A 25907-nucleotide genomic window follows, 5' to 3' on the forward strand; every position below is an offset into this window, starting at 1 on the left:
GTTGATAGTTTGAAGACAAGTGCGAGAGATCCTCGCCGAGGATGCTTTAATTTCGAGCATGACTGGTTTATATGCAAAGTATATGTATATTTTGATTGTGAACTTGTGGAATAGCAGATAGTTAGAAAGTAGAAAGTGCTGATTTTGAGAAGAAATAGCGTGAGTAGGGGATATTGTTGGTTCCTTCAGGCTAGAATGGGTTCCTGTTTCGCTGGCGAAGCTTTTTCGGTTTCCTCGTCCTCGCCCATTGGCACGTTGGGTAAATCGATTTCGGTCTTTGGGACGGTTGGAAGATCGACGGAGGTCAGTGCATCGAGTTCTGCCTCTAGTTCCTCCTCGTCGTCGCTGCTGAAAACTGTACGCGAAATAAGCGCATCGATTTCTTGCTGATTTTCGACTCCTTCCGCCACTTCATCCATTACCCTAAAATAGTTTGTTATATCCAAGCGTGCACAAGCCAATTTTAATAAATACAATAGTTCAAAAATCGATAAAAAAACAACTCACCCTTCGACGTATTCTGGGTTCAATACAGTATGAAGCTCCTTAAGTGCTTTGTTTCCAGTGGCCATGGCTGAGACGATCTGCTGCTGCTCTTTGGTTGTTTGAATTTGGTCAATCATCGTCTGAATGTTCTCCAAATGATTGTCCGTTGTTTCCAGCCGCTTGTCGATGGCTTTCTTTCGTCTCAGTATTTTGAGGGCTTTGTCCTTTTGTCCTTTCGACAGGCATTCCTTTGCCTTCACCTTCATTATTTTTTCTTCGTGATCAGCTCGGATCTGCGCACGGCGCAGCTCATCGCGCTGCTTTTTAAGCCCTAGGACTGCCTTCATCAAGGTTTTACCGCATTCCTTCAAAAAGATTCTTGCCAGCAAGAGAAAATAATTGCTCTAAAACCTTTCTTGTCGATTTCAGTGACTCTTGACTTGGACTTATTGGAGCCGAATAGGTTTCCCATTTCGAAGACCGTCTTAAAAAAGGATAAAATAGCTTGTGGCTTGATCGGTTTTTATTGAATTTTACAGAATTTTCGGTTAGCTGAAAGGTTGTAGCTGAAAAGTTTGTTTTACAAGTGAAAGCTCTTTGTGAAATCATATTCGATTGTAGGAATGACAGCCTGAATGAACTTGAGGAAGACCAAAATGTATTCATGGACTTCCAAAATGCGACCGCCTTCCTGAACTGTCTGGATAAGTTTTTTCATCACCTCGGCATGGCTTAACGAAAACAATTGAAAAAATTAGAACGCTAGAAAGAGTCACTCACCGACAAGGGTGAACGGAGCATTGCTGCGAATTCAATGAAGAGTGTTGCTCGAAAGTGACTGTCTTGTTCGCGTGCTCTTGGCTTAAATCCTCGAAGATGTGGTCCTGTTTTAAGTTAGAAAATCAAGCTATCATACGAAGTGATATTTGTGTTTTCGAACTGTTCCTTTTTCAGCGGGAGGCCTTCTTCGTTGTATCCGGTGAGCCAGAGCCGCGGGGTCTGATAGTATTTGTCGTAAGTGATGCTCAAGTCGTATGTTCTCGTCTTTTTAATGCTGTCGTCCATTTTTTGTACGGGAACGACAAGGTCTTCATCCTCCAAGTTCATATCTTCCATGTCGAGAGCTTCATCGTCGGACTCATCGGAAACTACTTCTTCCGCCACTTCAACATTCTCTTCAACTTTCTCGGATCCGTGGTGAGTGTCCACCCATCCTAAATTTATTTTGCTGTAACAGTTGAATCAACAATTATTATAGCAACCTCCATCACCGTCTTCATCGTCGACTAGTTTTTCAAATGCGTTATTGTACTCGATATCTTTGCATCGGCGATGACAGGGCACAGATTTCGTGATGAGAAATTGCTTTTCTTTTGGAAGATATGATTTCAACTTTTCTTTCTCGCCAGCAGCCCACTTCCAGGTTGGACAGGTTGAAACCAGGTGATCTCCAGCGAGAACAAATTCATCAGGAGTTAGGACACCCTACCAAATTGACTTTTAGAAAATAAATCTGAAAGCGATCAAACTTAGAATATCGCGGATTTGAACCAAAATTATTTAGATAATAAATTTATAAATTTTTCGATAAAAATTCTGTGGCATACAGTTTCTCTAAATTTCGAAGTCTTCAACACAGGAGTAAGGCTCTCGGCAACATCCAATCCGACGGATTTGACAGAATTCCACGCATCTTGAAGTGACATCTTTTTAAATTTTCAAAACGAGCAAATTCTTTCGGAAATGGTCTTGTGTCCCTTTCTCTTCTTGCTATCGACGATGGTAGGTGTTTTTGTGAAGCTGGAAAGTCTTGCCAGACAGACGCTGGGATTTTGACAATTGTCGCGCTTTGAGTAGTAAATAGACGACGGCCATTGGCCCCGGGCGCGCCATTCCATCGCGCTATCCTCGCTCTTAATTAATTATCCCCAGCTCCGGATTAATGGTTATAATTACTGTTAGAGACAGACAAACACGATGAATTTGATAGAAAATGTTGTTTTCTTAGAATGGAGAAGGCGGAGAGCACAATTGTGCGATCCTATCCTTCGAAAGAGCGCTGTCGACTAATGGACTCGCCCCGGGAACACTCAGAAAGAAGCTTCTTGCTTCCTATTCCCGGCCCTCGCTTTCCGGACAAGAATTGTAAATTCCACTGCTAAATATAAATTCTCAATTGACTGAACCCATCTTCTAGCCACAATTTCGACGACTTATGCTTTGAAACGGGTGCAGCCCTACTTCGTGGCGGCGATTCTTGGAACGCTTCTCTTTCCAGCAGTCGGCATTTTCGCCATCGTCAACTCTGTGAAAGCAAAGTACGCCAAGTTAGATGAAGATTTCGACGAAACGATGAAGTATTCGCGCAACTCCTACATTTTTGGACGGCTAGCAATATTCTTCGGGCTTATATTTTATCTCCTCCTTGTACTAGCTTGTCTATACTTGCTCGGTCTCTGGAGCTTTGAAGAGGGCTCACAGCTTTAATACTTGTTTCACCGTTTGCCGGTTATTTGAGCCTGATACAGATCGACCTCCCGCTGAATGGTTTACTGCTGCAGATCCTATTTGTAACTTTACGAAAGAATCATAAAAAGGAAGAAAATTCACCTTCACTTGGAAGCTCAGCAACTGGCACTGTATTTATACACCCACTGCCCTTTACACAATGATAACCTCAATTAAGAAATATTCCCGTTAATTTCACTCTGCTTCTTTCAAGAATGAGTGATCTGGAAAACTTCGACTTCGATACCATTTTCGACGATCACACGATTCGGGTAAAGAAGGAGTTCGTTGATGTAGCGTTTATTCTCGCCAAGAGGGCTGAGAATGAAAAGCGTCTTCGCGAGGATGAAGAACGAAGAAAAAAAGAAGCCGAATCAGCAGTTGTGGAGAACGGACAAAAGAGAGAGACGGAAGCAGCTTCAGAAGAAGAACCGCCAGATAAGCGCGCAAAGCCGAGTGGGAAGAAAGAACGCGGCCAGAATAAGAATCGTGGACAGCACTTCGAGGACAAGCCGGACGACAAGCAAAAAATCTGCCGCTCGTACATGAAGGGGCAATGCGAGTTCGGTGATGCGTGCAAATGGTCGCACGACGAAATGGCTATTTACAATAGCAGAGAGCCGGATTTAGGGCCCATTCTAGGCATCAAATGTCCCACCTATGAAAAGTATGGCTTTTGCCACTACGGTATATCCTGTCGATTCTGTGATACTCACGTCACTCTCAAAGATGGCAAACTCGAGAATTCGCCCCACCCGACGATTGAGCACCGGCGAATCGACTACTACGAATGCAACAGGGTCAACGGCGCGTTTCTTTCCATGCTGAGGTCCAATCGCTACTCTTTTTCTAAAACTGTATCTTCTCTCAGAGAGGTACGACTTATTTCAATCCTTGTTATTGAACACACGTTGTAGCTTCCGAAGAACCTCCAGCCAAAACATATGGGTAAAACGATTCGAAAAGGTCGACATGGGCATTACGCGGCCGATGAAATACCAAAGGAATGTTACGCTTCGAAAAACGCGGAAAGACTTGGAGCAGTGGCAGATGGAGAAAAGAAAACTTTAGATTTTCGGGGCAAATCGTATTTAGCGCCGCTTACGACAGTGGGAAACATGCCTTTTCGCCGCGTATGTAAAGACTATGGGGTTGATATAACATGTGGAGAAATGGCCACTTGCAAGAATCTAGTGATGGGAAAGATGTCAGAATGGGCGTTGGTACAAAGACATGTTTCCGAAGATTTTTTGGGGTTCAGATCGCTGGTGCATGGCCTGACGAGCTCTGCAAAGTGGCAGAACTTGTTGGAGAGTTCTGCGACGTGGATTTTATCGATATTAACTGTGGCTGTCCTCTTGACTTAATTTGCAACACGGGCGGAGGATGTCGATTGGGAAAGGCCCCAGATAAGCTTGCCGGCTGTATTTCTTCGATGAAGGTAGCATCTGGTCTTCCTGTCACTTGCAAAATAAGAACGGGCTGGAAGCCAGAAGATGACATGGCACACAAACTAATCGCGAAGCTGAAAGAGGTCGGTTTAATTCGGTTCTGCCGTTCTTTGAATCAAACAGGCTTTCAGGCACAGCCAGCTCTTATAACACTGCACGGAAGATCAAGGATTTGCCGCTACACGGGCGTCGCGCGATGGGATTACATTAATAAGTGCTCTGATGTAGCAAAAGAAATCGATGTCCCATTTTTTGGAAACGGCGATGTTTTATCTTACAGCGACTATGCAGAAGCGATCGAAAAATATGGAACCGACGGGGCAATGATAGGCCGTGGAGCCCTAATCAAGCCCTGGGTATTTGAAGAAATAAAAGAGCAGAAAGTGATGGACCCAAGTTCTTCTGAAAGACTTGAAATGTTAAAGGTTGACCCTTTTTATTAAAAGAATAATTTATCTCAAAAAGATTTATCTTCTGTAGAAATTTGTCAGATACGGACTCGAGCACTGGGGAACGGACCAACAAGGAATAGCAAACACGAGAAGATTTCTACTTGAATGGCTCTCGTTTTTGTGCCGTTATGTGCCGACTGGGATTATAGAGGGACAACCGCAGAAGATCAATCACCGTCCACCGCCTCTTGTGTGCCGAAGTAAGTATTCATACAAACAATTGTTTCTAGAGCGTGACTTGTTGATTTTTCCATCAGTCTGCAAGAATACATTTTCAAGAAATGTATCTTTGGAATTTTTCTGTTTGTTCGCTGTCTATTGGTAAATATTTAGATGAGTTGGAGACATTGATGACATCTTCGGATTGCAACGATTGGATTAAGATCACCGAAATGCTACTTGGCCCTGTACCGAAAAGCTTTCGCTTTGTTCCTAAGCACAAAGCAAACGCTTATAAAAAATAGAGTTGAGAAAGTCTCCATCTGTTTTAAGTTTGTTCAGTCACCTCATCGCGCTGTGACTCAGCGCTTTTCGGAGCATTGAATTCCGAAACCGTAAACTTCTCAAAGTTGATTGAGTTATTTTTTTAGACTGAGATGCCCGATATACAGCCTCAAAAAATAGGGTTGAAGTTCAAGCCTTTGTCTCTTATGGTCTTGTACGAGCTCGTCACAGATGTCAAGACCACAAGATGTCGTAAGATCCCACTACAGGTAAGTCACAGATAGATATCCCTCGCTCAATTGAATGACTTATTCAAGGCTCGAGGTAAAAGCGCGCTTCAAGTAATGGAAGAACTGTTAGCGCGTCCAAGTCACATTACGCTGCTTTCAGCCATCCCAAAAAAGAAGCTTCTCTCTGTGATAAATCGGATTCCGAACATCCAGAAGAGCGAATGTCCAGCTTTATTCGATGATGAAATCAAAGAAAATGAACAGTCTGAGCCTGCTGCCGAGCCTCTGGCGCGAGCACTCGTCCGAGCTCCAAGTCGAGCTAGCCAACAAGTCATGGAAGCACTTCTCAATTCCGACACTGATGATGATGACTCTAACAAAACTGGCAAAAGCGCGAGTGATAAAGAAAACACAGCTGAGCAAAAAGAAGCCACCAAGACAGACGAAGAGAAGAGCGCGAAAGAAAGCTCGCCCGAGCCTTCCTATACCGATCCCAGTGAATCCATCTCGGAGAACATCAGCGAAAAAGAAGACTCTTCCTTCTCCTTGAAGAATGATTCCGAGTCAAAAGATCCTTTTTCTGAGAAGGCCGACGAAAGTGATGATGACATTTTCAACACTTTGAAAAGTATCGATGCGAGCGGCAAAAAGAAAAATAGCAACATCCCGATCTTCAGCGACGTTGACAGTGACAGTGAATCAGATGCAACTGACTCGGATGACAGCTTCATGCGAAACTTGAACCAGGCAAAAGCGCACCAGGAAAACCGATCGAGCACACCGTCCAATGTTTCGGAAGTAAACAGCATTTTGAATGTAAGTTCCCAAATAACCTGAGCTCGCTTAATAAGTTTGTCCTAGGAAGAAAAAAACCTAAATATTCTATCCGACAACGAGCTAGAAAACGTAAAGAAGACCATGGACGTTAACTTCCACAAGAATCAATTGACCAAAGACGATGCAGATTTCAAATACGACACACGCGAAGTGTTCAACCCAACCGTTCCTTCGGGCTGGGACTCGGACGACTCTTTCTGATTTATTTTATTTTTTTATCATTTATCTGCCACCTTAGCATTTGCAGCAACACCTCAATTTTATTTTTGTATTTAATTGGATTGTCTATTTTTAAATAGCGTAGTTTTTTCAATCGTTCTTTTAGAAGATGATAGTCGGAGTCGCCTTTTGTCTGGTCTTGTCTGTTCAGGCAAAAAAAGACATGCAGTTCTACTGCGAAGTCTGCACAGCGTTAGTAGAAGAGTCTCACTGGAAAGTTTCAAATGTGGGTAAGAATAGCACTCTTCTCAGCAGTCTAAGTTAACTTCCTTTTTAAGATCCAAAGAAAACGATCGACACTGGATCTGGCCGCGTTGATCCCAATGGACAGATGAAAGAGAAAAAGAAGCAATGGCGACTTTCTGAGACTCATCTCACAGAGGTAAGAAGAATACGAGCCTGTCAAATAAACTGACTTTGCTTTTAGGTTTTTGAGACCGTCTGTCGAAACATTGCCGACGACTATGTAATTGAAAACGGTGATAACGGAGAAAAGTACGTCAAGCGAATGATGACATTTGACGGAGCCATGAATACTGACATCGATTTTCAAAAGCTGGTTGCTGACAAGGAGGAGACGCCGGATAAATCGCCATCGCATGACCCACTCAAGATCAGATGGACTTGCGAAAACATTCTCGAAGAGGTGATACAACGGCCATAGATGCTGGATGAACTGAATGATTTTAGGTCGAAGAAGATCTCATTGAAGCTTTCCAAACGTTCGCAATTCCAGAAGATGAAATGGAAGACGACGAAATGACCGAGTTTGTTTGTGGTGAAGTTTACGGCTGCGACGCTGTACATGATGAGCTTTGAAAAGTGTTCTTCTTTAGTCTTATTTCTGTTCAACCTAAAATGCCTTGAACCGTGCAATATTATTATCATCAATTCAATTTTTTCAAGCGAATAAACATTTCTGACCTAAGACAACATGTCGGGGAACATTTTAATCCAGCAGAAGCAATCGTTGATGATTAAGGAAAGATATTAGAACCACATTCACTAAGCTAGTAGACTAAGCTACAATAATTTTTGCGTATTGGCTAAATTGATCGAGTGAGTTAATCTTGACAAGCGCATGCTCTCCGGCGACACTACGGCATCTTCCGACGATTTAATGATAGGCGACTGGAAGGTGCTAATTTACGATCGAGCTGGGAGAGACATCCTCTTGCCATTGTTCTCCGTCGCGCAGCTGAGGAATCTCGGTATCACGGTAAGTGAGTTTAGCTGCTCTATTCTTTTGGAAGTAAACATTGATCAGTTGCATCTGCTGCTTCATTCTGATCGAGAGCCAATTCCAGACTCGCCGGCAATTTACTTCGTGAACCCCACTCCCGAAAATCTTCAGCGCATCTCCCGAGACTTAAAAGACGCCCTCTACGAAAGCTTTGAATTGAACTTCATTTCTCCGATCAAGAGAGACAAGCTCGAAGATCTTGCCCAGGCATCGCTGTCTTCTGACTCCGCTCACCTCATCTCAAAAATATACGATCAATACACGAATTTCGTCTCGTTAGAAAATAAATTGTTTATTCTCAGACACCAGCAACGCGATGCCATGTGCTATTATAACTTGAACAGGAATACGATCACAGACTCCGAAATAAATGCTGCAACTGATCAAATCGTCGACGGGTGAGTTTTATTCTCCTTCTGTATAACTTACTTTCGTTAAGGCTCTTCTCTATGCTTGTTAGCGTAGGCATGGTTCCCTTCATTAGGGCGCAGTGTGGAGGAATCGCCGAATTCGTGGCTCAAAAGCTCGATCAAAAAGTGCGCGATAACTTACGCGACTCAAGGAACTCGCTTTTCCAGCAAGATACGGGCGCGTTGACTTTTAATCGACCACTGTTATTGCTTCTTGACAGGAATTTCGATCTGGCAACACCACTTGCTCATTCTTGGACATATCAGGTGCACATTAGATTTATTTTTAGTTAGTCTAAATTTGTTTATAGGCGCTCATTCATGATGTTCTTGAAACTGGATTAAATTCGGTGATGCTCAATTCCGAGGACAACAAAAAGTCATCGTACGATTTGTCAGAAATGGACAGTTTCTGGATGGAACACCGTCTTCTTCCAATCATCCCCAACGTGGCTGAAGCTATTCACAAAGAGACTGAAGCGTGCACTCGTGAAGAAAGCAAAGTCAAAGACTTGAAAAAGGGGATGGACTCGGACAACGTCGATCTTCAAGACTCAACGAACAAGTTAACAAGCGCGATCGAGAGCCTGCCCCAGATTTTGGAGCGGAAGAGGAGAGCTAATGCTCATACGACTATCGCAACAAGTATACTTGACCAGCTCAAGTTGCGTGGACTGCAAGCACTTCACCAGGCGGAAGACAAGATTCGCCATGGAGGACGACCAGATAGAACTATTCTCGAGATGCTCAAGGACGAGACGATCGGCGAACCTGACGGGGCAGATAAGCTACGACTTCTTCTTGTCTATTTACTTTCAAACGAGTCTGTTACCGAAAGCATCGACTCATTGGAGAGCCCTTTGAAAGAAGCTGGCATTGACTCTGCGGCTGTATCCTACATCAGAAAACTCCAAGTTGGCATTAGCAACTCAAAAAATGAGTCAAAATCTGGCTGGGGAAACAAGGCTTTTAACCTTGCTAGTACCTTTCATAAAGTAATAGAAGTCGTCAATTCATTAGCGCGTAACAATTTATTCAGAATATAATTGGGAGCAAAAATCAAGTGAAAGTGACGCGAGCGCTCGATCAAATTCTAACATCAGAAGCTGACGAGTATCGCTACTTCGATCCAAAGATCATGCGACCGACAGACTCTATGCCCAAGTCTAAACAGCCTATCTCACAAGCGATTGTTTTCATGATCGGCGGCGGCTCTTATATTGGTAACTCTGAAAACTATTATTGTTTGCTTAAGCGCAATTTTTAGAATACCAAAACCTTATGGAATATGAAGAGTCGAGGCAACAAGACAGACTCGGCGGACAGAAGATTTCAGTTATATACGGCGCTACGGAAATGCCTACGCCCAACGATTTCCTCAAATATCTGACGAAACTTGGAAACGAATCTATATGAGCAGTTCTATCGTAAATTCTATTTTACCTTTTCAATTACAAAGCTGCGCGTTTTGTTAACTCGCGGGAGCTTAACTTAGACTACTTTTTTCATTTAACCTGCGCAAGCTCGGCAAAATTCCTTTCCATATCCTATTAAAAACTTTATACTGGGGTAAGTGCATTTCACTCTTTAGTTCAATCTAACTTCTGTTCCAGCATTCAAATAAATACTGAAAATATTTAATACGTTTGCGCAATTACGCGAAAATGTATTCTTTAGCAAGAGCTACGGTACTCCGCATTGATATTGATCAGTTGCCCAAACCGGTTCTGTAAAATCACGAAACAAAAGCGTGAAAAACACCGGCAACGAAAAATATTTTTCGCAGGCATTTTCATTCCCATTTTCGGTGAAGATGAGTGCGACAAGGAAAGTTTTTTTTTAGACATTACCATTTCAATGTAGTTCTAAGACAGTAGAGAAGCCGATTCTCGGCTTTATTTTTTAGAAGCCGCTACGTGGCTTTTTGTTAAAAATCTTTCAAACCCTGACATAGGTTTTCAAAAGAGATTGCTGTGCCTAGTTTAGTAGTCTTCCATGTCTTCGATGATAACCCGAACCCAACTAACTTATTCTTCTTTTTAGAATGAGTAGCGAGTCAGATGTCGCAAAGCTTCGCGATATCATCGCGAAGTTGGAGCGCGACAATCAAAAGCTCCATACGAAGCTGACGGCGAACAACATTGCGGTGACGCCTGAATCCTCGAAAAAATTGGCGCAGCGAGCATCGTCTTCTGAAGAGCCCATAAAAATTAATCGTAAGCATCACTTTATTGAAAATCAATTGATTCTTTCCAATCAAGTCGCGGATTCGTCGCTAAAAACAGCTTCCTCGAATGATCAGAATCAAATTCCAGATTTAGTGGATTGTGTCCCGAAATCAGCTGCTGACTTGGATCTTGGAAGGTAATATTAGCGTCTTTTCGAATTAATTAATCAAACTATCCCTTTTTCTTACATTATCTTTTCAGTTCTAGCGAGGAAGAGCCAGAATCCGATGACAGCGGGCCCATAGGCAAAGGGGGATGGATCAAACCCCCTAAGCTCGAGCACAAGCCAGACTGGCAAGCGATTTTAACTCGTTTTACTCTGATGCCCGGTGGCTGGCAGGATCAAATGCATAAGATGATGTCGGACGGGTAAGAACTTGCAATTTTTACGTTTAACTTATTTGCTCTGATTAGAACATGGCCGGAGGAAAAGGCTCCGGAAATCAAACGGAAACCAACTGTTCCTCTTCCAAACTTCGAATTGAATCGAAGGACGATCCACACCGTCGAAAATGGGACCTCTCAAATTCGTTCAAGGTCTCCGCCGCCCCAAGTCGAGCTAACGAGACCGAGCCAAACGAAGCTACGAGAAGAGCGAGCTCGAAGTATTAGTCCACGGCGCAAGTAAGTTCCCGATCAATTTCTCTTAGAACAGCTATTTAACATGCAAATTATCAGCGTCTCTACCCGTCAGGTCAGTCCTGGGCGAACTAATAGTCCGAGAAGGTCGTCACCCAGACGTGCCAGTCCTCGCCGAGATGTTGGTGAGTTCCGAACTCCACGCCGAGACAGTCCTAGCCGTGCTCTGCCGGAAAACAGAATCCAGAGCACCCCGAAGATGCCTCAACCAGAAATGCTGATTCTTCCTCCTGTAAGTTTTTTCATTTTGGAATTGAACACCTTTTATTTTGATTTTAAAGAACGGCGGAGGCGATAACTTCGGCACGATTGTAAAGGGCAAAATAAATCTTCCTTCGATCTCTGCTTCGCCGATACAGGTACAACTGACGCCTGGACTTGATCGCACGAGGACGCTGACTAAAAATCATGACGCGACCGTCGATCTCGGCAAGATTGATCCTGGCCCTTCGGACAGAACCTTTACGATCGGACAAAACGAAGAGCCCGTGAAGCCAGTGAAGCCGGCGGTGAAGACAGGTGTTCCTCGCCCATCTGGATTGCCGCGAATGACCGGCCGATCGCGAATAGCCAGGCCTTCAAGGATTGCTCGACCCGTCACGAAGAAGTCTTGAGCATTTTTTGCATGAGACTCCTTCTTGTCACCATCTCACATTATTACTTCACCAATGTCCGTTCGAACGGGAGATTGTTTGAGCTATTCATGTGAATAGCTTTTTCAATTTCTCGTAATTCACAGTCACGTACAAGTGTAAATTTTCCTTTTTCCAGAGTTCAGTTGTATTAAAAGATCCTATCACGCTGAATTTCGTCCTGTAAATCTAATCAATTTCGTTCGCTAAAAAACTCTGACAAACCTCAGCGCGATAGGAACTTACTAATAATTTTCACTACTAATAATAAGTAACTTATAATAATACTCACTTAGATCATTCCAACTGCCTCACGTTTCTTAAGAGTTTACTAAAGAATATCACCTAATAAATCCGAGCTTCAGCATCTTATACAGTATCTTGTCTTGAAAACAGGTCTTCAAATCAAAGTCGACCGTTTTATTTTTGTCGTCTTATTATTGCAGGAAATACATAATGTATGCAATTTGCAGTTATTTCAGGGTAATTTTGAGAGGTCATTTACGGGGACAGGATGTTGAAAGATCCATAGCGGAAAAGCTCATCAAATTTGCACAGGGCAATATGTTAACCTCGGAAGACAATACTAATACAGTCAGTGAGTTTCGGATTGAAGACGCTAATCTCTCGCGCTAGTAGAGAAAATAATTGGCGCTAGGCAAACACTCGAGCCAGAATGCAGAACAATGGAAAGTTGGGTAGAAGTCCTGTTTTTCACTTTTCCATTCTGAGAATTTTCTCCTTTTCAAGTTCACTTTCCAAAGAACAACCAAAACATACACGGCTGCCTTGATTGCCAACGAAATCATGTGTGCGATGAGGGTTAACCCAGTAAGTTCAACTCGCGATATGATTTGTAAAAAACGTTTTGAGAATGTCATAAGACATGCAGAGAGTCAAGTGGAATATTTTAAAGACAGAGTTTTGCCTATAAGAAAATTAAACAGAAGCTACGACAGAAGAAACCGATCATTTGGAGGTATAGTAGACGTTATACAGACCTGGTTACCCTTCGATAGACTCAGTCGTGGACAAATCGAAGACCAGATCAGACGAATATATCAAACTATTACTAGTTTTATCAGTTTAACAATCGTAAAATTAACGTGTACATAGACCTTATCGACAAGTTGAGCAGTGCATCACGCCGGAAGTTTGATTTCGAGCAAACACGTCTCCAAGAGAACATCAAAACTATCAAGTATTCAAGGAAGCATAATTCCATCTTCAAAAAGCTGCACACACCAGATGCACTTAAAATTGCAAACAGGGACGCTTATCAAGGAACAGGGCGAATTTCTTTATTTTTCAATTGTATTTCGAAATCTGAAATTCAGATGATCTAATAAAGATCATCGACTTTTTATTTCTATTCGATCCCTTGATAGAATTGGAAAAGGTGGATCCCAAGGGGACTCTATGGAAAGCTGAGAGTTTTGAAAATATCTATGGATATAAAAGGCCAATCGGACGTTCCCCGGAAGCTTATCAGGTATTATACTAAACCTTGAAATTCTTATCAAGCAAAAATTTAAAGCTGTTATCGAAAATCGAGAAAGAGTCTTCCCCCGATCAAATTCTAGCAAAAAGGATCCAAGAAGAAAAAGAGCGCCAAGAACAAGTTACAAGAGAAACATTGAATAGGTTTTCTTCTTCTATTTTTTTGATACCGCGATTGGCATTTCTGACTGACTGATTCTGATTTTCGAGTGAAATAGCTAATCAACCAATTAAAATTTGACTCTAGTGTCTCTTCTTTGAGAGTTCCGTCAAACCAGTGACGCCTACGCAATCTACGTTACAAATCTCCTATGTTTTTAGCATGGAGAATTGTAACGTCAATGTGCATCTTTCAAAAATCAGTCAGTCAGGACTGCCAATCGCGGTAATTCTTTGTTTTTTAGGGATGCTTCATTTCTCCGTCGCGAGGTTGCCGACTTTTCAAGAATGAACATGAGTTGCAAAAGTGCAAAAAGACGAAAGGTAAAAGTCGAAATCACAGAAGAGACTAACAAACTTGAGAAGTTGCGGGCGGTAAAAAGAAATGAACAGATGCCTACGTTCTTCAATGATTTTCCGAGGTCAGAAACACAGCGCGAAATAAAAGTCACTTTTAAAAGACGTGATAATTTACGGTAGTTTTTCCCGTTACTTTAAATAAATTAAAGCAATCGAAAAAATACTTTTGTCTGTTTCCTTTTTGCAATTGTTTACCATCAAGGATTTCAAGGATTGCTCGACCCGTCACGAAGAAGTCTTGAGCATTTTTTGCATGAGACTCCTTCTTGTCACCATCTCACATTATTACTTCACCAATGTCCGTTCGAACGGGAGATTGTTTGAGCTATTCATGTGAATAAATTAAAGCAATCGAAAAAATACTTTTGTCTGTTTCCTTTTTGCAATTGTTTACCATCAATACTGACAAAGCCCAAGCAACGGATGTCGCGATGTCATTCATGGCGCCATCCAGTTTCCGATAAGATGATCGCCAAATTACAAGGAAATTACGAATGATAGAATCACGTTTATTCTTTCGAACTGAAGTTAAATTTTCACTGGTAGAGCTTGTAGGGCGTTTCAATCGGCTGAGCAGCGCCGAAAACGAAAGTCCATGTGATACAGATGAATTCCATTCCACTTATGGAGACAATTATCCCTCCTAAATTCAGATAACAAAGATAGATTGAACAACCTTCTTTACCGGCAATTATGGCTTGATACAAAGCATATTCTGTTATAAACTGCAAGCATCCCCAGTCATTGTTATTATAGTCGCCATTCATGAGTCCGCAGCTAGAATTGTATAAAACTAAGGATGCATTGGTTGATTTACTATTGAAATCTGTATCCATCAGTGCAGCAACTGTCGGGATAAATAAGATCGTTGGTGATATTAACTGGTTGATGCTCGGCATAGTCGACGAACTAAAAGTCGACGTTATCAAAGAAACTGAGTATGTAACCCTTGCCTGTGGAGAGTTATCCTGCCAGTCTGAGATATCATTGATCCCACAGCAAAAATATCCCTCGTGTAGAATATCCCAGGACTTTGCAACTGGTCCATCACCGTCCCAGTCTTGAAACATCTGCGTCAAAGTAGAATTTGTCGACTCAGGAACCCAATCCTTGCCCGTGCAGAGCATCGCTCCAAAAAGTATCTACGCTTTAAAATATTCCAATTCTTTTCCACGAAAATCTTACTTGGCATGTGATAGAACCTGCGAGAAGGAGGAAATAAATCAACTTGCAGCAAAAAGCTCCTGGAGTAGCGAGAACGTGAGGAAAGCAACACATGAATGCAGGAATGAACATCCCAACTGCTGTAACCATCATTATTCCAACTTATCAAAAGGAAATAACTAAATATCATGATTTTTTCGACTTAATTTAGCTTAGAATTAAAGGGCCTGCAAATCTTCCTCTTTTCCTGTGAGCCATCCAACAAAGAGACTACCTGGATTGAAATAATACTCGTACTGAACCCAGAGAGCCATCGCCCCGTATACAGCAGCGCAGAAGACATGAAACCAAGCGCACTTATCGCCCATTTTCTTCGAGTTTCTTTTTTACCTCTTTTCTAATAAATTGCCTTACGATTTATTCTTCAGCCACGGAGTTTTGCCAAAAGGCGTGAAAAATCAACATAATTGCATGTGATAGAATAAGTCATTTTGCAGACGGTGACGTGAAAGCATCCCAGAGTTTGCCAGCACAAAAAAACAAGGAATGCGCTTTTCAAGCTTTTTTAGAAGACATTTTCAGCCAGCTTATTGGGCTCAGTTGAAATCCCAGAGATTCTCTGGTGATTGTTTCAACGAGACAATTGACAAATCGGTCTGCGGATTAATTTAACATTTGTAGCAAGATCGTTAAAATGCCAATATGCACAATCATAAGTGGACAATCATAATTTACCAACCCTGGTTCTATCTTGAAGATCTTCGAGCTTGAAGATCAAGTTCGAGCGTCGATTTTCGCCCGGCTGTTGTCAAAGTTTCACCGTCAAATTGAGGAGCGTCCATCCGAGTGTCAATTAGCGCTGAGTACGTGAAACTGGTCGACTTAATTGTCAATTAAGCACAGAACTATATATCGCAATTTATGATGTACTCGAAGCCAGTAGTCGGAATTTCTTTTGAGAGGCGCCAGCGCGTTACTCATTTTATTGTCTTCACCGGAGCGCTATAAAAAACGGGCTCCTTCCTAAAAACGGCGACCCTACATCAGAGTATAATCGTGGAGCTATTCGTATACTTCGAGAAAGACGATCCCCCGCGGCGGATCATCCTTCACCCAAATCGAATGTTTCGAATTCCATTCTACAGATACTGATAGAGATGATAGTCCCCTAAGGGCGGGGCGAAACTTCTGCAAGAAATAGACTGATCAAAGAGATTACTCGTTAATTCTTAAGAGAGCATCGAAAATGATTTTGTAAAGTAAAGAAGTGAATTGTTTAGTATGACCGAGTACAGAGTGACAATTAAAACCGGGAGCGGTGGATATCTCAGCTTCGCGGGCACAGACGACAGGATCTTCTGGTAAGTGGGGATCTGTTACTGCAAAAACTTTACTGGATAAAACGTGGTGAATGAAATAGAGTAAGGGCTCACGGTAACTCATAAAAGACGAACGTGTGTTTAACCGGGAGAATAGCCGCCGTTTGGCTGCCGAGAATTCCTTTGTCCACCACAATGGCCAAATTTCACTAAGCTGAGTCAATACTGTCCATTTTAAATAACATAGTAGATACATTTCAACAGCTATTTTGTACACGAAAAAAGTTTCTTAAGCAATGTGGACAGTTCTCACTGATGGTATATTTCATTTACTTTTGCGTTTAATCAATCGCAAAGTGTCTCTTCTAAAACGCTCTTTAGTCGCCTTACTGATATCCACGGCAACGTTACCCCGAAAATCTGGCTCAAGGATGACGACAAATCCTCCTTCGAAAAGGTCTGGGATTTCAAACAAGCTTTATGCATGGCGGCAGGACTTTTTAAAACTCGTAAAGACGAGTTGACAGGACAGCGCGCGAACTTTTTATTCATTGCCGTAAAAGCAACAAGAAATCCCACTAAAAGAATGCCGTCGATAATTTCCGATTCGTGTATGACAAGGCCGACTTTGGCGATCTTTTGAAGGTATTTTCAAGAAAGACAATAATCAACGAGTCAATTTAAATATTAAAATTATCGGATTTTTGAAGAAATAGGAGCTTTGATTATTAATCATAATTATTAAGCAAAATTTTTACTCAATAATTACTTTTCACAGTAAAATTTTATTATTGATTTGGGGATAATTTTTGTGAGAAAAGTCCAGTCTTTATTTCTGACATTCATAGTAGTCGTAAATAACAATGCGTGCGTGCTAAGCACCGCGACAAAAATGTAACGACCGAACAGGCTATCAGTCTCTGCTTTTTTAATTAGATCTCTCAGATGTTTGTCGTCAGAAAATGACAAGCTTTTTGTTTTCAGGCAGACTAATAATCAAAAAGTTCGAATTTGATGAATATGAGTAACGCGGTTGTTTAGTGCCAAGTTTGGAAAGAAGGATCTGATGACTGGAGTCTGGCGACGATGGTTTTCACCAGAAAAAGTAATCCCGAAGCATCGTTCAGCTTCACGTTCAACGAAACTATCAAAAAGAAAATGGTCGAGCGATTCGTCGATGGAGCCACTACCAACACAGTGATCACCTACAAAGTCGAAGTGAAAACTCTTAATGCTCCTGGAGCCGGCACTGATGGAGATGTCACTCTCAACATCATTGGCTCACTCGGTCAGACTCTTCCACGAAAGCTCGATAATTTAAGAAACAACTTCGAAGCTGGAAAAACAGACAAATTCGAAATCAAAGCTTTGGACATCGGAAAGATCGAGAAGATTGTGTTGTCGTAAGTGTTTTCGAGCAGAAGTAAAAATTGAAATAATCTTAGTGTGTCAGACAAAGGTCTTTACCCAGACTGGACTTGCGAGAGTGTGACCATCCGATTCGGCAGCCCCGAAGAAACTTACACCTTCACCGTGAACGCTGTTATCAAAGCAGGAAAGAACTACGAAGTGACAAATCCTTCCTACGAAAAAGCAGCTGAACCTATTCCCGAGAAGCCAAAGAAACCTCTCCCAGTCTTGCATTTCTTCCGAGGAACAGTTGAAACCGCCAATAAGAGCATGGCGGGAACAGATGCCAATGTCACCATTTCTCTCGGAGACAAAAATGGAAAACTGATTGGTCCCATTAAATTGAAGGAAAGTGGGTCAGCTCTGGAAAAAGGAGCAAAAGACCCAATTGAGATCAGCCTTATCGAACCGTTTTCCGAGCTTACGACTCTCCATGTCCAACATGATGGCAAAGGGGTCGCCAGTGATTGGAATCTTGCACAGGTCACATTGACCGAATTTAGGAACCAGGCAAACAAATTAGAACTGCCACTAGTTTTTGTCAACTTTTTGTAATACGAAATATGACATTTTTTTCATCTGGTACAAGTGTTCAAGACAAGACAAAAGCTATTGGTGAGCCAAAAGTGTTCATCTTCAACGAATGGATAAAGGCGAAGAAGACATACACTAGAACCGCTGCTTCCGCTACGACTCCTCCAGTTGAGCCAGAACCAGAAAAGCCCGTCGAACCAGAACCATGCGCTCCCGAATATAAAACATTCTTGGTTGGAAAAGTGACAACTGCCGATAAATATTTCAGTGGAACAGATGCGGATGTGCAGATGTACGTGACAGACTCTAACGGCGTCGTCGTTGGCCCTGTTGATTTGAAAGATTCGCAAAAGTCAAAGACCATGGAGCGCGGTTCCGTTGACATCGTGATGATTCAATCGACCGTTGCAATTGCTGATCTTTACAAAATTCAAGTCAGGCACAATGGTTCCGGACCATTCTCCAACTGGACACTCGAAAAAATTGAGCTTAAAAAAGTCGAGAGGCTGCCAACAAAGGTAATCGAGTTTCTATATTGATTTTTCATGGACGCTGGTCTGGTTTATGATAAAATATGTTCGGTGAGTCTTTGTTGATATCATTTTTTCAGGAAGAAATCCTGGAGAGCAAGTATCTCTCACAGGGAATGAAGACATTCAATTTCAACCGATCGCTCTCAGCTCAGCGATGGTACGACTCAGGAAACGAAGCTGACGTTGTTACATACGAAGTTGAAGTTCAAACATCAAAAGGCGTCTTCAGCGGTACTTTCGACAAAGTCCAGTTCGACATCATCGGACAGAAAGGATCTACTCTTTACCAAACTTACGATAATATTGGTTCCGATCAGAACGCTGGTGGCAAAGACAAGTACACTAAAAAGTTTATTGATCTTGGCGCTCTCCAGAAGCTTAAAATCAAAAAGGTAGGATGAGATATGTTTACAATCGCTAAACTGAATAAGAGTGGCCATGATACATGGAAGTTGGATTCCGTCAAAATTACCAACACGCGAAACTCCCATCAATGGCTCTTCGACAACAATGGCGAGGAAATCAACAAAAATGAGGTTGTTCTTCCTGCCGAGCAAATTAGATTCGGCAAGAATAAAATAGAGGGCGAAGTTTTCACTTCCGACTTTGCCAATGCAGGCACCGATGCCACTGTCACAATCAAGATCACGGACAAATCTGGAAAGCCATACGGGCCACTTGATCTCGTCGACAAAGAGTAAGAACAGTTCGCAACCCAAGAATCGCTACGCCCATTATTTAGCAAGAAAGCCTTCGAAAGAAACACAGTAAACAAGATTAACTTGCTGACTCTGGACAAGGTTTCAAACATTCACAAAATTTCGATTTCCCACGATGGGAAAGGAACAGGACCGGATTGGCACCTCGGTCACATCGTGCTCACTCTTCCAGGGCAGAAACCGTACAAATTCGTCTTCGATGAGGTATTTTTCTTATAAAAGATGATTTTCCCGATTGATATTTTAAATAATAGTGGATCAAAGCTAATCAATGGTATGATGCCGTCCCTGAAGGTGTCGCCGATGGAAAGAGAACATATACTATCAACGTCACCACGCGTAAAGGTGGCGTGACTTCAACCTACGGCACGGACAACGACGTCTTCATCAACATTGTCGGAAAGCTTGGCGACTCGAACATGTTCCAGCTGAAGCAAAAGGGCAAGAATCTATTCGAAAAGGGAAAGACTGACACCTTCAAACGAACAATGGCGGATCTCGGTGACTTGCTCGGCGTCCAAGTCGAGAAGCGCGGCCTCATCAATGACCAGTGGCATTTGGACTCAATCGAAATCAACGACGAACGACGAGTTTACAGGTAGACTACTTTACACAGCTTCCTTACTTAAACTAACTTTCTCAGATCGCAGAACGGCCCCTACGAAGTTAATAAAGAAATGGTTAAAGTCAAGCTCCAGTAAAACCTCACAGCATAGTTCAGCATATTTTACCTGTCAAAACATCCTCGTAATGTCACTTCAACACAAATTCTAATATTTGATCACTCAATCTTAAAGCAGAAATTAAAGAATCACGTTCATGTATCAAATCACTGTTAATAATTATTTGATCGGCGCGAATAAAATATATCAAAATACCAATATTGTACTTCATGTCATGAAGTTCATGAACGAATATATTCCTTTACCGGTTAGATTCTACCTCGTGGGATAAAATGATGTTGTCCGGGCGGAGGGAATTTCAGATAGAGCACACCAAGCGCCTGCCTATCGGCCGGTAAAGTCATTTCTCACAATTGTCAACTCAGATTTGATCTGCTTGTTTTACTGAAGAGTCAAAATTGAGAAAGTCAAGAATGAATTTTTTCTTATTTTACTTTTTGAGTATCAAGTTGGTGGTCGGAGAGCTTCCTCCTGCCGCATGTTCTCCAGGTAAATTATATTTTATTGATTGATTCGAAAAATTTTCTATAAGATCTACCAACTTGCGTCGATGTTTGCCAGGAAGACAAATGGATCAAAAAACGAGATGCTTGTGTTGAAAAAGGTTTATTTGTTAAAGGATAAAAATTATATAATTACAATTCAGCCACTCGATTTCACGAGATGTGCTATGTTCACTCGTGTAACGTAACTGTTACTTTGGACAACTTCAAGGATGTGGCGATTAAGTTCTTTGCCGACATGGCGGGAGTCCAACTTGCAGAGAGTGATGACGAGGACGATGAAGAAGGCTCGGCTATGGAATGTGCGAAGGACTGTGATGCTCATTTACAAAATACTCTTTGGAAATGTCCATGTTACCAGTCGGTCGGTTAAATTATCGGTGTTAAAGGTATCTAACCTTTAAAAAAAGGACGATGAAAAATTGGAAGAAGAAAATGTTTTTCAAACAATGAAAGATTCCATCTTAAACCTCACGACTGCGCTTGAAGAAATAAAGAAACAATACTCTGAGCTGAAGACCACTTTAACCGAAACGATTCAGGTATCTTTCTAGTAGTGAGACTTGCAATTAATAACACTCTTAGAAAAACGAACAGACCGTTAAACAGTATTATACTTCGCTTTCTGGGAAAATAGAGGTAAGTTTTTTATTGTCAAAATTTCCAAAAAATATATTTAGAAGGTCGAAGAGAAGGCTCACCGGTGTAAGGATTCTTATTTGGCTGCCGGCGGATTTACCTGAACGGGGGTTTGACCTGGCGTCGGATTTACCTAAACGGGGGTTTGACCTGACAGGTAAATCCAACGCTCAGGTCAAATCCCCGTTCAGGTAAAAGCGCCGTTTTTCTTATGGAAAAATGTAACTCTTCAACTTGACTTTGATTTAATTAATTATTAAGAAAATTAATTATTTTAGGGTTGTTAGATAATCCATTTTTCTAGCGATGCTTAGGGGTCTTATGATACAACTTTAGAAAGCTAAGAAGTTGAGCTTTCATTTTGGCACAATATCAAGGGGTGTCATGCAAGGCAATTTATGGGACCGGAAGTTCCGAAATGGACACAAGAACACGTCAATCGATTTATAAAATGCTGCTGACCTGCATCACAGTGGCCGCTTGAGTCGCTTGAAAGTCGAATTTTGTCCCGGAAATGGGATTTCGTGAACAGAAACGGTATAAATCTTAGGAGTGACCAAACCGTCCGGTTGAAACAAAGATTCTTGCGTTTCTTTTCACAATTCTAGCGCCCCTTGGCACGAGATTGCAGGTCAACAGTATTTTACTAGCATTTTTTCAAGCCAACCGATGACTCAAATGAAGAGTTCTAGTACCCATTTCGGAATTTCCGGTCCCATGAATCGCCCTTCGGGCACGACCCAGACCCCTTGATACAGTGTTCAAATTATGCTCAGCTTCGTGGCTTTCTTAAATTGTATCATGAAACTAGAAATCCTAAACTAGAAAAATCGGCCAAAATTTCATTTTGAATAGATTTTGAATATAATTATTGTTATGAAAATCATTTTAAACAATGAATAAAACTTTTATCAAAACGGGGAATTTGCCTGGCGTCGGATTTGCCTAACGGGGTTTTGACCTGAGCGTCGGATTTACCTGCCAGGTCAAACCCCCGTTCAGGTCAATCCGACGCCAGGTCAAACCCCCGCTCAGGTAAATCCCCCGGCAGCCTTCTTATTTTAGTAATTCGTATTATGACTGCTGAGCAATTTTACTGTATTTCCTAGAAAAATAAAATCAAACAGTTTAGTTGAAATATGCCACAAAGTTTTTGAAATTCAATGAAAAGTCTCCAGAGTAAAATCATAAAACGCCGTTTTTTTCTGGCGTTACGCGGCAGAGCGCTTGGTGGGCGTCCGTTCTCGCCGCCGATTGGACAGGCGCGCGCTCAGTGACGTGGTCGACGCGGTGGTGAACGAAATCGTTGAAGCCCTCAGTGACAACTAGCCAAATTCCAAATCTCTCTTCTTAATTTCTTCAACACCTTTTTTTAGAAAATTAAGGATCTTTGTTTTAGAGAAAATGGCGCGTGGACACAAGAAGGCGACTGGATTTTCGGAGCAAGAGCTCGAGCTTCTTAGAGTGAGTCGCATTTTTATTTCTAGGCTTTGGTTTTTAACGGGAACGAAGGGATTATCGATTCTTTTAGAATTTCTCGCCTAACACGTCAAGCAAAGGAATGGCTGTCTTCTGGATTCACGCGCTCTACGTCGTTCTCGTCCCAATTTGGATCCAAGCTAGAGTGCACCAATATCCTGTAAGATGTTCAAAAAGGCTTTTTTTGCCTATCGAGCATTTGTTTAGGTTGGGGAGCAAATGATCTACCTCGTTTTGGGAACCCTTCTGCAAGCCTTTGCACTCCAATTTGCCTACAAAAATGTCAAGAATGTCCAAAAGGTTTTGATTCCCTTCGCTCTCTGATATTAAACAACTCGCTCAAGGAAAAAATCGCACTTCAACGAACAGAAGCTGTTTCCGCCGAAGTCACCGCCCAGGTCGGCACTAAGGTCGCCCGACAAGAGCTCGAAGACAGAATCCTCTGGCGAAAGGTAACGATACGCGCCTTCAATTTCGCCGCTCTCTTGCAATGATGGATTCAATTATGAATTTTGACACAAGCTTCCAAGACATGCGCTCCGACCGTTTTTTTTGGAGTCGGGGACGCTGCTATTGACTTTTTAGTTGATAAAGTGCGAAAATTAAAAATTTGTAAGGACCAGAGTTTTTTCGTGATGCGATATTTACTAGGCAGCTTCGTGAGAATTTAGAAATTTGCCCTAAAATCCATCATACAACCAAAAATACTCAGTCGCACGATTTTTGTCTTTGGAATTGTCTTGTGGTTTTATGAGAACGATCTCCACGGATCTGAGCAAATCGTGATTTACCAAATCTCTTCGTCCCTGACTTTAATTAACTATCGAAGATGGCGATAACGCTGAGTTTTTAGGGAGAAGTTGCTGAGAACGAGTCCATCCACTTCTCGATCTTGTACAACAACTGCATCTACCTTGGACTCTACCTTTTGTTTTCGGTGATCTTCTTCAAGAACTGGGCGCCCTTGACGAACTACACCTTCTCAATCATCGTCGCTGCCGGAGCCGTCGCCGGAATCTCCAGAACTAAGTAAACTGACCCTTTCTGCTGCACAGATAAAACTTAGAAAAATTTTCTAAATTATGATTCAACCACAACTGGGATCTCGCAATATACACATTTGTGTCTTACGTTCGACAATAAATTAACAACAAGACATTCGAAAATAAAAACGCATTATTTCTTGTTTTTGTATAAAATAAAGGCAGTCAGAGGGATGACGCAAACGACACCGATTACTGTCATTGAGCCTAAGTTTAACTTCGTGGTTTGATTTGCTTCTGGTTTCATTTCTGCGGCGGCAGGAGCTTTTGGGACGGATTGCCTTATTCTAGAGTTTTTGCGATGACAGAGGATCATTTTTCAGGGAAGAAACGTTTTTGGATGAAGTATTTGTTTAAAATTTTATTGCTTTTCCTATTGATCCTTTGATTTAGGCTGTGGTAGTGGACTTGCATTTTTAAGTTGGCAGCCTATTACAAGTTATCATTTCGTGGTATCAGCGAAAATCATTTAAAACCCTTTCCTTGGAGCCAAGACAGATTGAGGCCTTTTAGCTGATTTCAGATTAACATTTTTGAAAGCCCATTTCGAAATGGGCTCGGTGGATTTTTGAATTTGGGCATCTTTCCCTTCACATTCGAAGGTGATTTCTTCCCAGAAGATATCATCTTTCTATGACCTCTCATTTCTCCCTCTTTCGTCTTCTCAGCTTCTTCTAGGAACCCTTCCAGTTTGGGTAACACCGGGTATCTGCCATCGATTCTCGCTTCTTCGATGATCTGGCTGGCTCTTGAATTGAAACGTTACCCTCACCCGAGCATATAAAATATTATTACTGATTAGCATATTCGGCAGGAACTTCTTGAATATTGATTTTGAATCGTGCACCAAACATTCCCGCCTGTAACCGGTTCAAAGTAGTTCCAACTACGATGTCGTTGACAAGCGCTCTTCAAAAATTAAAAACAATAATTGCGCGTTATTGAATGATTAATTTATGGAACCGGGCTTTACATCGAATTCAATGACGATGACAGAAACCGAAAAGAAGTAATCAACTTGAACCGAGATAGATTTGTCTTTTCGCACGCTTCCTTGCGCTTAACCTGCACTATTTATTCATGCAATCATTTCGACTGAATAGTTTCTATCTGCCTGCCTTGGCGGCGATTTTTAATTGACAGATGGTTAGGCCCTATGAAGAACGCTGTCTACTGATGTTACGAGCAGACGAGTTCTTTTTTCTATCCCGTTACTGGGGCTCTCTTGTTATCGCATAACCAAGGAGCTTTCACTTGTCCACACTCGTCGATCTTCACAGGATAGCAGTTTCCTTTTCTTTCTTTGTCTTCAATTAGCTTATCGAAAGTAAATCCTCTCCTAACAACAACTGTTTCATAACTAAAACTTTTGCCACATAATGCTCAAGATTGCGTTATAATTAATCAACCTGATGTTTTGAAAGATTTTTTAATTAATCATCAATTAAACACTGCTACTAGCTTGCTTTATGTTAGAGTCATTTGAGAGTAATAAGCCTTTTCTGAGCCATATTCGAATGTTTCCCAGTGGAGCCAAATGCGCACACTGCCTCCTCCTTCTCGACAGTTGTTGGACGGCTCGTTTGACTTGATCGTTACTTTGCATTTATATGGCTTGGGAGATCGGTACTTCTGAGGAAATCCAGGCTTTCGTTGGGCTCAAATATAGACTTTTTTCAATATTGGACGTCTTTTAATCAGGAAAACTGGAATTCGCACCGACAAATTAGCAAGATGAAAGATTTCTCATTAGCGGCTTGATTAAATCGGGGAGTTAACTGCTATCTTTGGACACGCTAGCCGAAAAATGCGTCAGAAAAGTCAATAAATGTGTCCTGGTGTCCAGAATAAGTTATTCTGAATAAAGTTCTGATACAAAATAACCTTTGAGCCCTTAACGTAACGATATAAGTTGGTGTCCCCTTTGGATAAAGAACTGGATCGCCACCACAAGCTGAAAAACTCTCTAATTACTTTATCTCTTTGTTTCCTGCATTACTTATCATATTCGTTTTTCCTCTGACTTTTTTTGCATTAGAAAAAATCGCTAACAGACAAACTAAAAAGACTATAGATTTCGTTT

The 25907-nt window shown here is 41.7% G+C and overlaps 12 protein-coding genes and 2 long non-coding RNA genes across 14 annotated transcripts; 11 read left to right on the forward strand and 3 right to left on the reverse strand.

The window, feature by feature from the left end:
- Nucleotides 1-14: 14 nt before the first annotated feature.
- LOC145707207 (charged multivesicular body protein 6-A-like) lies at nt 15-967 on the reverse strand. The gene is made up of 3 exons (XM_081784698.1): nt 898-967; nt 508-823; nt 15-423 (listed from the first exon to the last, which is right to left on the reverse strand). The coding sequence occupies exons 1-3, from the start codon at nt 956-958 to the stop codon at nt 186-188; spliced, it is 615 nt and encodes a 204-aa protein (XP_081640824.1). The 5' UTR covers nt 959-967; the 3' UTR covers nt 15-185.
- A 33-nt stretch (nt 968-1000) lies between these two features.
- On the reverse strand, nt 1001-2381 carry LOC145710354 (ubiquitin-like-conjugating enzyme ATG3). The gene is made up of 5 exons (XM_081788090.1): nt 2094-2381; nt 1749-1971; nt 1441-1700; nt 1267-1379; nt 1001-1217 (listed from the first exon to the last, which is right to left on the reverse strand). Exons 1-5 carry the CDS (start codon nt 2190-2192, stop codon nt 1067-1069), a joined length of 846 nt encoding a protein of 281 aa, XP_081644216.1. The 5' UTR covers nt 2193-2381; the 3' UTR covers nt 1001-1066.
- An 80-nt stretch (nt 2382-2461) lies between these two features.
- On the forward strand, nt 2462-3146 carry LOC145710355 (uncharacterized). The gene is made up of 2 exons (XM_081788091.1): nt 2462-2631; nt 2684-3146. The coding sequence occupies exons 1-2, from the start codon at nt 2496-2498 to the stop codon at nt 2971-2973; spliced, it is 426 nt and encodes a 141-aa protein (XP_081644217.1). The 5' UTR covers nt 2462-2495; the 3' UTR covers nt 2974-3146.
- Nucleotides 3147-3187: 41 nt separating this feature from the next.
- Nucleotides 3188-5456, forward strand: LOC145710351 (tRNA-dihydrouridine(47) synthase [NAD(P)(+)]-like). The gene is given in 6 exon segments (XM_081788088.1): nt 3188-3869; nt 3912-4239; nt 4242-4528; nt 4577-4870; nt 4926-5097; nt 5231-5456. Coding segments are annotated over 6 exon segments (1872 nt in total). The 5' UTR covers nt 3188-3209; the 3' UTR covers nt 5362-5456.
- LOC145710353 (uncharacterized) lies at nt 5455-6678 on the forward strand. Its single transcript, XM_081788089.1, has 3 exons — nt 5455-5610; nt 5659-6387; nt 6433-6678. Exons 1-3 carry the CDS (start codon nt 5494-5496, stop codon nt 6607-6609), a joined length of 1023 nt encoding a protein of 340 aa, XP_081644215.1. The 5' UTR covers nt 5455-5493; the 3' UTR covers nt 6610-6678.
- A 49-nt stretch (nt 6679-6727) lies between these two features.
- On the forward strand, nt 6728-7523 carry LOC145707381 (protein canopy-1-like). The gene is made up of 4 exons (XM_081784901.1): nt 6728-6857; nt 6906-7009; nt 7055-7273; nt 7318-7523. The coding sequence occupies exons 1-4, from the start codon at nt 6737-6739 to the stop codon at nt 7444-7446; spliced, it is 573 nt and encodes a 190-aa protein (XP_081641027.1). The 5' UTR covers nt 6728-6736; the 3' UTR covers nt 7447-7523.
- On the forward strand, nt 7470-9921 carry LOC145707380 (sec1 family domain-containing protein 1-like). The gene is made up of 7 exons (XM_081784900.1): nt 7470-7606; nt 7703-7846; nt 7895-8268; nt 8310-8547; nt 8592-9275; nt 9320-9503; nt 9548-9921. The coding sequence occupies exons 1-7, from the start codon at nt 7562-7564 to the stop codon at nt 9694-9696; spliced, it is 1818 nt and encodes a 605-aa protein (XP_081641026.1). The 5' UTR covers nt 7470-7561; the 3' UTR covers nt 9697-9921.
- A 403-nt stretch (nt 9922-10324) lies between these two features.
- On the forward strand, nt 10325-12147 carry LOC145707338 (uncharacterized). The gene is made up of 6 exons (XM_081784854.1): nt 10325-10496; nt 10542-10644; nt 10710-10877; nt 10923-11132; nt 11187-11379; nt 11429-12147. The coding sequence occupies exons 1-6, from the start codon at nt 10325-10327 to the stop codon at nt 11759-11761; spliced, it is 1179 nt and encodes a 392-aa protein (XP_081640980.1). The 3' UTR covers nt 11762-12147.
- Nucleotides 12148-12372: 225 nt separating this feature from the next.
- LOC145709655 (uncharacterized) lies at nt 12373-13059 on the forward strand. The gene is made up of 3 exons (XR_014134923.1): nt 12373-12610; nt 12653-12758; nt 12896-13059. It is a non-coding gene; the product is annotated as an uncharacterized LOC145709655 (long non-coding RNA).
- Nucleotides 13060-13165: 106 nt separating this feature from the next.
- LOC145708679 (uncharacterized) lies at nt 13166-13870 on the forward strand. Its single transcript, XR_014134848.1, has 3 exons — nt 13166-13271; nt 13317-13423; nt 13684-13870. It is a non-coding gene; the product is annotated as an uncharacterized LOC145708679 (long non-coding RNA).
- Nucleotides 13871-14300: 430 nt separating this feature from the next.
- On the reverse strand, nt 14301-15384 carry LOC145708447 (uncharacterized). The gene is made up of 6 exons (XM_081786117.1): nt 15210-15384; nt 14984-15123; nt 14752-14940; nt 14616-14707; nt 14484-14575; nt 14301-14441 (listed from the first exon to the last, which is right to left on the reverse strand). Exons 1-6 carry the CDS (start codon nt 15328-15330, stop codon nt 14335-14337), a joined length of 741 nt encoding a protein of 246 aa, XP_081642243.1. The 5' UTR covers nt 15331-15384; the 3' UTR covers nt 14301-14334.
- Nucleotides 15385-16183: 799 nt separating this feature from the next.
- LOC145708997 (lipoxygenase homology domain-containing protein 1-like) lies at nt 16184-20358 on the forward strand. Its single transcript, XM_081786687.1, has 11 exons — nt 16184-16323; nt 16663-16738; nt 16867-16926; nt 17323-17684; nt 17727-18242; nt 18281-18743; nt 18836-19150; nt 19190-19455; nt 19501-19681; nt 19732-20075; nt 20121-20358. Exons 1-11 carry the CDS (start codon nt 16244-16246, stop codon nt 20176-20178), a joined length of 2721 nt encoding a protein of 906 aa, XP_081642813.1. The 5' UTR covers nt 16184-16243; the 3' UTR covers nt 20179-20358.
- A 193-nt stretch (nt 20359-20551) lies between these two features.
- On the forward strand, nt 20552-21424 carry LOC145709697 (uncharacterized). The gene is made up of 6 exons (XM_081787399.1): nt 20552-20649; nt 20693-20764; nt 20807-21027; nt 21074-21205; nt 21249-21302; nt 21344-21424. Exons 1-6 carry the CDS (start codon nt 20574-20576, stop codon nt 21404-21406), a joined length of 618 nt encoding a protein of 205 aa, XP_081643525.1. The 5' UTR covers nt 20552-20573; the 3' UTR covers nt 21407-21424.
- A 1192-nt stretch (nt 21425-22616) lies between these two features.
- Nucleotides 22617-23953, forward strand: LOC145708488 (translocon-associated protein subunit gamma-like). The gene is made up of 5 exons (XM_081786160.1): nt 22617-22766; nt 22834-22941; nt 22989-23081; nt 23126-23233; nt 23635-23953. Exons 1-5 carry the CDS (start codon nt 22707-22709, stop codon nt 23812-23814), a joined length of 549 nt encoding a protein of 182 aa, XP_081642286.1. The 5' UTR covers nt 22617-22706; the 3' UTR covers nt 23815-23953.
- Nucleotides 23954-25907: the final 1954 nt, after the last annotated feature.

Source organism: Oikopleura dioica, chromosome XSR (assembly GCF_907165135.1).
Source record: "Oikopleura dioica chromosome XSR, OKI2018_I68_1.0, whole genome shotgun sequence".
Lineage (NCBI taxonomy): Eukaryota > Metazoa > Chordata > Appendicularia > Copelata > Oikopleuridae > Oikopleura > Oikopleura dioica.